The sequence below is a fragment of the Mytilus galloprovincialis genome, chromosome 6, assembly GCF_965363235.1.
Source record: "Mytilus galloprovincialis chromosome 6, xbMytGall1.hap1.1, whole genome shotgun sequence".
NCBI lineage: Eukaryota > Metazoa > Mollusca > Bivalvia > Mytilida > Mytilidae > Mytilus > Mytilus galloprovincialis.
Window position 1 is genome coordinate 63,366,100 of NC_134843.1, and position 12,679 is coordinate 63,378,778.

The 12,679-nt window shown below is 31.1% G+C and overlaps 1 protein-coding gene across 2 annotated transcripts; it reads right to left on the minus strand.

Moving 5' to 3' along the window:
* Positions 1-321: 321 nt before the first annotated feature.
* Positions 322-11,550, minus strand: LOC143080079 (uncharacterized). Of its 2 annotated transcripts, XM_076255751.1 has the most exons (6): positions 11,435-11,550; positions 9,852-10,145; positions 8,842-8,907; positions 8,034-8,120; positions 5,146-5,274; positions 322-908 (listed from the first exon to the last, which is right to left on the minus strand). In XM_076255751.1, exons 1-6 carry the CDS (start codon positions 11,456-11,458, stop codon positions 573-575), a joined length of 936 nt encoding a protein of 311 aa, XP_076111866.1. In that variant the 5' UTR covers positions 11,459-11,550; the 3' UTR covers positions 322-572. The 2 variants fall into 2 exon arrangements, with proteins under 2 accessions (XP_076111866.1, XP_076111867.1); XM_076255752.1 differs by lacking the exon at positions 5,146-5,274.
* Between the last annotated feature and the right edge of the window lie 1,129 nt (positions 11,551-12,679).

A 12,679-nucleotide genomic window follows, 5' to 3' on the forward strand; every position in this document is an offset into this window, starting at 1 on the left:
ACAATTTAATAGCAATTCAAAATAAACAGTTCCCCTTCAGCATGGAAATGACTATAATATAACTATACACACTGATAAACTAATTTTGTCACAACATCATTAAAGTGGAGTTAAAGTCTTATAGGATTGTAAGTATGTTTTATATTATCACCTTGCACTTTCATGACTTGGCTGTGGTTTTCTACAGCAGTTGGTTCAAATTTCTGACCAGTTGAACAATTTGATTTTAAAAAACAAATTGCAATTTGGTCAAAATTTTGAATGAGTTGCAATTGGTGGAGAGCAACACTAACAGTCAACTCACTGTAACAACCTCTAATGTTGATGTTATCATGGTATTTCAATACAAATAATTGTTTAATTTTATACTGTTATTAAACCCCAAAATTACCACTCATAGCTTGCACCTAAAAAATCACTTACTACATGTACTACGAGAGAATGAAAACTAGTAATGAGATAGATAAAAAAAGGGTGGTGATATTTTCACTCTGTTTCATAACAGTCATACAATTTCATCTTCCAAAAAAGTAGCACTTGTTACTTGGAATATTTGAGCTACTTAAGAATTGCTAAATATTATTATTAACTTCTTGAATTGTCGTATACGCAGCAGTCTCTGGTGAGTATACCAATTGCTGAGTGTTTATGTTTTGTTTCTGTTTAGCCATTGTAAATGGTTGAGGTTGTTGTCCATGATAGTCTCGTATCAGCAACTGATTTCCTAGTAAATGACCTGGTTGTTGTTGGTTATTTGTTATATAAGCTGGTTGTTGACCATTATATCCCGCCATTTCGGGCTTCCATAATTGATCGTACTCGTGTTGGTTCCTTGTAGGTATTTGCGTGTTTGGCATGTTATGCATCAGTCCAGGTTGTACTGTGTGGATATATATGACACTTTGTTGCTGGAAAATAATAAATGCATACATTGTATTGCATGTAACAGATGTATCTAGTGAAAAGACAATTTATTGTATTATATAACGGTTTGTATGGTTTAGTGATTGAATAATTGCGAAATGTCATTTGAAATTATTCTACATGATTTGATACTATGTAACATGATTATTTGTATGTGTGAACATTTTATTTTTAAATAAACATACTAATTCATAAACTTCTTATGTTAATTTTTTTATTAAAATAGTTATCAAAGGTACCAGGATTATAATTTAGTACACCAGACGCGCGTTGTCAAGCCATGCTCTCTGATCGTACTTAAGCATTATAAATATCAGTATGTTTATAACGAGCGTTTGAAAAATATTGTGAAATATACATGTATTGCCTACCAATGTTAAAATGAACATAGCACATGGTGTGATAAAACTTTTTTGATTCTAATAGCAAACAATCTATAACGTTTGTACAACGAAACAGACATAAAATTCACATTCAAAAGGATCTCATTTTGATATTATTAAACCAAAACGTTATAAATAATTAACCGTATCACGATAAAGACAATAACAATCAAAACCAAGGAGTTAACAAAGTGAAATTAAAGTGAAATCAGGTGCTCCGGATTTTGATAGTATTAAACCAAAGCGTTATAAATAATTAACCGTATCACGATAAAGACAAACAAATGAGCAGATACAGGTAACGTTACAGTTAGAATAGTTGTATTCAAATTTCTAGGACGCAGCACCAACACTACTGTACATTTGTGTTCCGGCGTTGTTCAAAATACAACTTACGTTTCAATTGCAACTGTGACTTGAATAAAGCTCAGCTTATTATGTTCCGGAAGAATTAGAACACGGCTTTGTTTCAAAAGCAAACGAAAAATAATTAAAAACCAATTGAAGGACTTTCAACTAATAAAGATCTATTTTGATATGAAAATATTAAAATTCAGTTCAAAATGTCAGTTTGTATGGCTTTATGATGTATAAATATGAATTTAAAGAAAAGGTCAAAATCTAGAACGTCTAATTAACCTTTGACCTTGACCTCAATTTCAAGGTCATAGACTCAACATCTCGAATCAAAAGACAATAGTTCCTTAATATGTATGGTTCATGAGTAATATCACTTTACGCATAATTCTAAATATAAGAGTGGCGAAAACTCACTTTTATTGTCTACGCACTGTTGCAACCAAAATTTATTAGTTACGACATGTCGCAACTAACAATTTAGTAAAAATAATTTGTCAATATCTTATAAGGTTAATGAAAATAAGTGAAAATAAGCCAAAATCAAAATTTAGAATTTGACCTTGACCTTTGACCTTGACCTAATTTTCATTTTTTTTAACCAAGGATCTTGAATCAAAAGACCCTAGGTCTCTATCACTTATGGTTTACCATTTAGAACTGCAAATCACTTATATCATATATAAAAGGGGGGATAACTCTCATATGGAGTCTCCAGATAGCTTCGGTCCAAATGAAACAGAACATCCTGAGGATATAACGAGCAATTTGGAAAAATAAATTTGTCGGTTTCTTATACGGTTGCGAAGCCTTAGAGATCACAAGAAAAACAGTGTTCGGGGAGATAACTCTTACAAGGTAAAGTTTTTTGTTACGCGGTGTCAGTTTCAGAAGCGTTTTAACTGTTCGATATCATATACCAAATATCTAAGCGACATCTTTCGAAACAAAAAAACAGTGAAGGAAAAAAAAGTTGGCGGAAGAAAAAAAAAATAATAAGTAAAAACCAATTGTTCAGAGAACAATTGAAGGTCTTTCCATCAAAACAATGTATTTTGATATGAAAAGTTGTGAAACTAAGTTTAAAATGTCATTTCAATCGTCAAATGATAGCTCCTAGTAAGCTGATTCCAAAAATATATTGTTTCCATACATTTTTTTTAAATAAGGGAGATAATTTGTTACTTCCGGTTTGAAAAATGTTACTTCCGATTATATTTGAATATTTACTTGACACTAATTCCAAAAATATCTGGTTCTATATACTTTTATATTAATAAAGTACAAAAAAATAGCTACTTCCGGTTTACAAAAGGTCACTTCCGGTTGTTTTTTTCAAGGTTAAATGGTTTGATACCTTTTTCTAAAGTTGTATATCTTTATCATGTATACATATAGAATAAAAGCAAAGGTCAAAATCTAGAACGCCAAATTAAGCTATGACCTTGAGATCAATTTCAAGGTCATAAACCAAGGACCTCAATTCAAAAGACCATAGGTCTTAATTATATTTAGTTAATGAGTTATATCACCAAACGCGTATTTTTAAATAGAAGAGGGGAGAAAACTCCCTTTTACATTCAACGTACGCTTGCAATCAAAATTTACATCTTACGACATGTCGCAACTAACAATTTAGTAAAAATAATTTGTTGATATCTTATACAGTCTTTGGATATAAGTGAAAATAAGCCAAATTCAAATATTAGAATATGACCTTGACCTTTGACCTTGACCTAATTTTTATTTTTTGGGACCAAGGACCTCAAATCAAAAGATCCTAGGTCTCTATCACTTATGATTTATAAGATAGAAATTCATATCACTTATATCAAATGCATAAGGGGAAATAACTCTCATATGGAGCGGTCATATCGCTTCGGTCAAAACAGGACAAATCATGCCAAGGATATAACGAGCAATTTTGTAAAATAAATTTGTCATAATCTTTAATGGTTGCGAAGGAGATGCGCTAACAAGGAAAACAGTGTTTGGGGAGATAACTCCTACAAAGAAAAGTATTCGTTTACGCAGGGTAAATTTCAAAAGCGCATAAACTGTTCGATATCATATACAAAATATCTAAGCGACATATTGCGAAACAAATGTTTATCGCAAGAACAAAATTAGGCGGAAGAAAAAAAAAAAAAAAATTAAAAACCAATTGTTCAGAGAACAATTGAAGGTCTTTCCATCAAAACAATGTATTTTGATATGAAAAGTTGTGAAACTAAGTTTAAAATGTCATTTCAATCGTCAAATGATAGCTCCTAGTAAGCTGATTCCAAAAATATATTGTTTCCATACATTTTTTTTAAATAAGGGAGATAATTTGTTACTTCCGGTTTGAAAAATGTTACTTCCGATTATATTTGAATATTTACTTGACACTGATTCCAAAAATATCTGGTTCTATATACTTTTATATTAATAAAGTACAAAAAAATAGCTATTTCCGGTTTACAAAAGGTCACTTCCGGTTGTTTTTTACAAGGTTAAATGGTTTGATACCTTTTTCTAAAAGTTGTATATCTTTATCATGTATACATATAGAATAAAAGCAAAGGTCAAAATCTAGAACGTCAAATTAAGCTATGACCTTGAGATCAATTTCAAGGTCATAAACCAAGGACCTCAAATCAAAAGACCATAGGTCTTTATTATATTTAGTTAATGAGTTATATCACCAAACGCGTATTTTTAAATACAAGAGGGGAGAAAACTCCCTTTTACATTCAACGTACGCTTGCAATCAAAATTTACATCTTACGACATGTCGCAACTAACAATTTAGTAAAAATAATTTGTTGATATCTTATACAGTCTTTGGATATAAGGGAAAATAAGCCAAATTCAAATATTAGAATATGACCTTGACCTTTGACCTTGACCTAATTTTCATTTTTTGGGACCAAGGACCTCAAATCAAAAGATCCTAGGTCTCTATCACTTATGATTTATAAGATAGAAATTCATATCACTTATATCAGATGCATAAGGGGAAATAACTCTCATATGGAGCGGTCATATCGCTTCGGTCAAAATAGGACAAATCATGCCAAGGATATAACGAGCAATTTTGTAAAATAAATTTGTCATAATCTTTTACGGTTGCGAAGGAGATGCGCTAACAAGGAAAACAGTGTTTGGGGAGATAACTCCTACAAAGAAAAGTATTCGTTTACGCAGGGTAAATTTCAAAAGCGCATAAACTGTTCGATATCATATACCAAATATCTAAGCGACATATTGCGAAACAAATGTTTATCGCAAGAACAAAATTAGGCGGAAGAAAAAAAAAAAATAATCAGAAGAAAAACAATAGGTCTTTCCACAGAAAAGTGGAAAGACCTAATAATCAGAAGAAAAACAATAGGTCTTTCCACAGAAAAGTGGAAAGACCTAATTACATATTTAATCACTCATCTTTCAGGGATATACCATCGTGATCTTAGAAAATTACAAAAACAAATATACTAACATTTCCCGTATTAAGCTGTGAGCAACAACAGCAGTGTGATGCAGCAACAATTGATATGATGAATTCTAAGAAGGAAAATATGGCAAGGAGGACACACACTGTTAAAAACCCTTCAGTATCAAAATCAGGCTATAAATAATATAAATAGCTTAATAATAAGTCAAAAAGAACAAAAAAAAATAAAACATGGGGTTATAAACATTTCAGCTGCTGCAGTTTAATTGTAATGTTTTATGCTATAATCAATACAAAGTCGGTGTCTCTGTTGGTTTACTTAGATTCCTTGAGATTTTAACCTGTCGAGTCATTTGCTTATTACTTTAGTACTGATATGTTGGTATTTTTCTGAATAACATTCACAAATGACAAAAAGCTTTGAATACAAGAATTTATACCGCATCTTAATCTTATTTAACCGGATTTGTAATCACATAAGCAACACGACGGGTGCCACATGTGGAGCAGGATCTGCTTACCCTTCCGGAGCACCTGAGATCACCCCTAGTTTTTGGTGGGGTTCGTGTTGTTTATTCTTTAGTTTTCTATGTTGTATCATGTGTACTATTGTTTTTCTGTTTGTCTTTTTTATTTTTAGCCATGGCGTTGTCAGTTTGTTTTAGATTTAGGAGTTTGACTGTCCCTCTTCTTTTAATCATGTTGACGGTTTGTCATTTTACTTTTATGTCTCGGTAATTTTAAACATCCAACATTTTTTGATGTATTTATATCCGTTGTGGTTTCGATTAGATAATGTGTTATGTTTTATCGTTTGTGTTTAGCATTCTGTACTTTCTGTTCATTCCCGTCTGTTGTTTTTTTTCAGTATAGTCGAGTTAATATCCAATTTCTACGGATAAAGTATTGTGTATTGTATGACTTCGTCACTTTATTTATTTAAGATTACCTTACAATAACGCCATTATCACGATAATTACTTGGAATAGTATTGTAAAAATAAAATATATGACTTTCAAGATTTTACGTGTAAATTCGTTACGAATATGTGCCACTGTTTGTGATGTTCTATTATATCTGTCGTTGATGGAAGATGTTCCTTGTAATTCAGCGGTGAACATGTTAAATATGTTTAACAACTATTATATAATTCAATTTTTTCGTTCCTCTGTGATGAGTGTTCTTATGTTTGTTTGTGCTGTGTTTTTGTGACGTAGTGTTTTAACATTGCCATACGAGCAGGAAGTTTGGCTAGCCATAACACAAAGGTTCGACCTACCATATTGTCTTGTTATGTCCTGTTCCAAGTCAGGAATATGACATTTTTTATGAAATAGTACGATTATTTTATTGTTGGAGTTTATTTTTGTTGCACTTCAGTGTTTCTGATAGTTATAGTTGATGTGTTTCCACGGTTTTAATTTGTATCTTGGATTATTTTCTCTCATTAAACTGATGACTTTTGAGTAGCGGTATACGACTGTAGTCTTTATTATCTACAGTTTTGGTACTTTTCATTATTTTATCTCTTCAACGTTTTTATGAGATGTTCAAAATTTTATACGTATCGCGGATCATTCGGGACACAGTGTATATAAACACGTAAAATCAATATTTTTATTGTATAACAATGATTCGTGAACTGTATTTAAAGTCAATATGATCTATTTGATTTCAAAACATAAATTATTCTGTAAAAAGTAGTCGACGATTTCTTATTTCCACAATCCAAAATATTTCAATCATATCACAAACGCCACAAAAAAACCCGCATCTATTGCCAATTTTTCGAAAGATTAGAGTTGTCGCAAGCAAGTCGAACAAAGATTCAAACTTCACGGAGTAGAATTATTTAATATACTTTTTATGAAATGGAAACAAAGTGTGTACAATGCAAATTAGTATAAGTTAAAAGTTTTAATAAAATAATTCTTGTTGAATAAACAGTATACATCAGTTAGAACTTGCAATATTCACTGCTTATTGATTAATTCTTTACAATACAGTTAGAATTATCTCTCCGTACAAGATTTAATCACATCATAAAACGCTTAAACCGTAAAGTATCATTTCTAAAATATATTCCTTGTGTATTTTGATTGACAATTGACATTTCTCTCGTCTGGGAATACATGTACTTGCGTGTTTTTGTTTTTATTTGTTGTTTTTGCTTGTTAAATGTTTTATTTGATAAAAAGAATAAGATATTTTGACAATATTACAATATCATCCCACTCTTATTCTACACCGATTTATGAATATAACACTGCATATTTTTCTTTTGTTTTTAGGAAGAGCAATGTTATATTCAATCTCCGGCGCAGAGCTCACATCCGTTCCGTACTTACTTCGTTTCACTACAGATGGAACGGTAGTATTTGCATTACAAAATTTAGGTTGCTCTTTTGTGTACCCTACCTACGTCAATGTATCTGAACAGTGTGATTGGACAAAAAATATAGTATCAACTGAACATACTTTCCCAAACTGAGGGATGAATCAGGTGTAGAAAAATATGAAATAATTTTACATACAGATGGAAATGAATTTCTGGAATTTTTTTTAAATTTTGTATTCACTGCACGATAAAAGACCTAAAAGCCATATTGGCCTTAGGTTTTTAAAAATAGCAAAAAAAGTAAACGGTCATGATACACATTCAAATTCATTTCTGAATAGTAAAATGAAAGTACTTCAGTTAACTGTGAATGTAGAATTTTTCGCAGTGTTAGAAATTGGTGAAAAATCTAAAAAAGCTTTCATTATTCCCTTGGGCCAGGAAATACTACAGTGCCACCTACACTTAATACGATTGTAGTGTAGTGTACTACGTATACGGAAAGGAAACGAGCGCTGTACGGAGATTGTATTATATTGTGATCTGTTTTCACTGTGATAACATGGACTACTTCATAGTGTTTCATAATACTCACGTGAACTGCTCCGGCAATTGCCAAGGTAAGCACAGTGGGTGAAAATACAACCGCTGATATTATGTTACAAACCAGAAACGCTACGGTCTACAAATTTGATATAATATAACTTTATAGATTGATTTGATAGGATCGAAAAATATACAAACAAATAAATAAATAACAAACTATTTGTAATTGCTAATAACAAAGACATTGAGTAGATGCATTGTTTCACCATACGTCATATTAGGGTCTCCCTTAGCTGACTATGTATACAATATGGGAGAGCTTCCACCTGTATCTGAAGGTCGTGCATCGATGTATAAATGTTTAAACCCAATTCCTTTATACTCTGTCGAATTTTTGTCTCATTTGCCTTAATGTTAAATCAATATCTATTTATATCTGTGGTATTCGCTGATTGAAGAAACAGATTATAAATCTTAAGCAAAATTCCCTAACATTATAGCTTATGCACTGATGACCTTTATTTTAGATGTCCTGTATTTTAATGAAGATTGATTTAGAAATGTAGCCGTTCATTCTCTTCTGTAATATTATCAGGAGATTTTTCAACATTCTAAAGAAAAATAGATTTTCATCAATACTACATGTACTTGTGAAGCAACAAAGCTACAATTTCTTTTTTGAGAGCAATGATTAATACGAGCTGTGTTTGAGAAAACTGTTTTGTATCATGAAGCTGTTTTGATAATGATCTTCAAGCAGTAAAATACATTATGTGTGATCTCGCTAAAAATCTTTAAAAAATCAATATATGTAGTTCCTCAAAACAATTGACAATACATTTATATAAAATACATACTAAGCATCTCCAACTTGATCGACGTTGTGCAGACATACAACACGGAAAACAACCAGTTAGTAAAAACTGAAAACAGATAAAAGTACACAAAAAGATAAAGCAATTGATTTAAGAACATTAAAACTTTTCTGTTTGTAGTTAAACGTTTGATGATGACCTGATTATTAATTTGAATGAAAAAGTATCTTTAAGATGTCGAATTAAACTGTAAGCATCACATTGTCCATAATTGATTTTTTTAACATAACATGGACATCACAGAAGCATTAAAGACATGTTCATCAATCGGTAATCTCCGAATGCATTTACATGAATTGCGTCTACTCAAATCTTGTTCAACTGTCACTTTTTATCAACGAAATAGGAATGAATTTATGACGTACAATATATTTTTAAGTACAATATATTCACCATAAAATGTTAACTTGTGTTTGTATTTAATGTTGAACTTCAAGTAACCGAATACATTACAGGAAGGCGCTGTCGTTTACCCTTCATAACTTGTAAAGTGTGTTTAAAAGATATAATTCAGTTTTGTCTAACAGTTTTTTTTTCTTTCTTTAACATGTCTTATACAGTTTCCAGTACTTCAAAAACCGAATAAGAAACATGTCTCACATAGAAATCCTTCGTCCTAGACTTTTTTCTTTATTTATGGAAACTACAACGTACAAATATTTAACGAGTGGATCTAAAGAGAAAACAGATGAGATTTCTCCAAATGGAACTTGATTTAGCCTTGTGTTAAGCGGTTTCATCAAAATGAAATTTTAATGACAATGTCACTCCGATTTAAATATATTCCTTTTTTACACAAGACTAAAGAAACACCGATAGTAAAATAACGAAGTAAATGACCTTCCAGTATTGATTTGTTTTGTTTAAAAGTTTAACTAAATTATTTGAATCAGACTGTTCCATTATACAGTTACCATAACATTTTGCAAATGCATTGCAACATACTTAAAGATCAAATGGAAGAATCAATTGGATTTCATAGTGTGACTTACCCAACCTGAACAAGCCATGGTAATCAAATACAGTAGTACAATATCACCGGTTGAAGTCCTACAACGATAGTACGAACTATCAGTTACATAATCGCTGTAGTAGTAGTTATAACAATTACTGTTCTTTTCTGTGTTACTAAGAATAACTCCAACAATACTGATGATAACACATATAACACCTAGACCAATCTGTGCTCCCCCAAGGTTCCGGAGTGCTCTTATTCGTGACATTCGGACATCCGTTTGTACTGGTTGTGCTTGATTTGCAACAACTGGAGCATAAGTGATCATCATCTATTTGGAGAAATCATGTAGAAATTAAAACAAAAATACCAATGAATTTGTTTTCGTTTCTGTCACCTACACAAAGAAACTATGAGCTCAAACGGTACATAATGTAGTTAATTGAGTTCGAATCGTGTGTCCAGTTGCAAAGAGTAACAACTTTGATAACTCCACCAGGAGGAATTTGACTTGAAAAACATCTAGCAAAAGTAATTAGGTTCGTCTGGATTACCACTATAACGCGTAAAAAAACACCGACGAAAAACGAATCGTAAAATAATTATAATACGAAATACATTTATTGATTTCCGTTTCAAAATACACATTAATTTTTATTAGTATTAAGCTTAATAATCTGTAAAAAATAATTGCTTATAGAGACAATTATTATCATTTTCGACACTAAAAGAAAGTGAATGTAATCAGATATAGGATTCGTTACGGCCTTCAATTTTTTTTAAATACTATACTTGGAGCTGTAAAACACATCGAATGACCACATATAGACTAACTCAAATAGGCATCCTATGCTAGAATTAATAACGGAAAACAGGAATGCAAGACAGCCAACAAGCATCCAACTGATGTATCGGCATGTGACTTATGACAGACACTTAAGATTATTGTTGGTTAAAATATTTAAGAGTTTTCATTCTTGCTACTAGTCCTGAGGAGTTAAAAAACCACCACACAATAAAAGCAAACCATTGAACTTGGAATTGCCTTGACTCATCAGTCAGCTGTTAAGAACTCTTCAGTTACTACTATTTATATAACCATATTAGGCTGCACGTTAAAAAATTGGCTGTAAGATGGTTAGTATACATTTTACACAAGTATCAACTTTCATGAAATTATGTAGAAATTTTGATCTACTTAATATTTAATTGTTTGTGAAGAACGCATTTTACAAAAGTGTAAATTGATTCAATTCATCTTTTGGTGAGACATGTTTGCAATTTAAACATGCTCTGATATTGCATATACTGATTCACTGAACAATCGAGACCGTATTTTGTATTTTGCCCTTGATCGTTTTTTCTTTAAATTTGTCCAGTCACGTCGGGGTATCGCTTTTAGTACTGCCCTGCATATGATTATTAATTTGATCTGCATTGTAATTTTATTTTGAGAGAGTAAAAAATTAAAACGCTATGCTTATGATACTGGCTTTTTAGAGATGAGAGTCAATTTTTCGAAAGACATTAATTTTAATTAGTCTATCAAATATGGTTCAGCAATACAGCCTAATCGTATGTCGATTGTAAGTCATTTATAAACAAAATAATATTACTTACCTTTTCTTTCGTGATATTCCTCATTTAGTGAAAATAAAAGTAAAGAAAAATTCTTGTCAACTTTTTATGGTTGTATTCGTTATATTATGCAAATATTGTATAATTTATAAGCTGTCATATATATCTGGTAAGATTGAACAAAGACAATAACCTATAGGTAGGTATTATCTTTTTTCTTTATTAGTTCATAAATTATATGAAAGTGATATTAAACATGTACCTATGACGAAGTGAAAAAAAAAAGTTGCAAACGTGTATGGCAAAGAAGAAAATATTTACAATCACAAAAAATGATGTGTTGAAAGGGAAATACTCATCACGATAACCCTACTCATAATAATTGAGCCAACAGCATAAATAGGTTAATATAGACAATTAAAATGTATGCAGCATAATGCAAAATATGCTTATTTTGGATAAAAAAAATTGATACGTTGTACAACTTGCTTGGGGAACAAAACCATTTAATTTTACAGAAAAGGATCGTTGATATAAAAAAAAGAGAAAGATACAAAAACGGACAATGCCATGACTGAAAGGAAAAAAGAAAAACAAAAGTTCACAAAATCATGAAAAACTTTTTTTGGCTCATAAAAGTTCAAATACGGTGATAAATTTAATTCTGCAGATTATACTCAGGGCAAAGTGATGGAGTTGTAGTTGCATTATTTGGAACATGTTTGTCGTAATCTGTGACACAACTATTCCAGGGCTGTTGATTATATTTCATCTCTTGGTAATTTGGTTGAATAGCTTACTATCGAGCAGTAATCCTCTATCAAAGAAATCCTGTTTTTTAAAAGCCCTGGAATATCGTATTAACTGGGAGATATGTACTTACAGCCCGTAACAGAGTAGTGATCGAATTCGCGTTTCTTTACCGTCAGAATAAGTAACGTTATTGACAAACTTATTTCAGAAGTGACATAATTTAATTTTCTTCATCGACAAAATATTATATGTCCAACGTGTTAGTTTTCATTGTTTAAGTCGAAGTTTTTTTTAACACAGTAAACATTTTTTATAATCAATCATTGACATTTTCATTTTAACGGTAAAGGATCAAATACGGGATCTCAGAAATTTCTATCATTTGTTACGAGGAAATCATTATTCAATCAAACATATGTCTTTCTTCATGACACATATTATGAAATACAAAGGAGTTGAAATGATCAAATACTTTCGAAGTGACGGAAACAAAAATACATAATCTAGAATGTGTGTTCTGTCATAAACAATGTC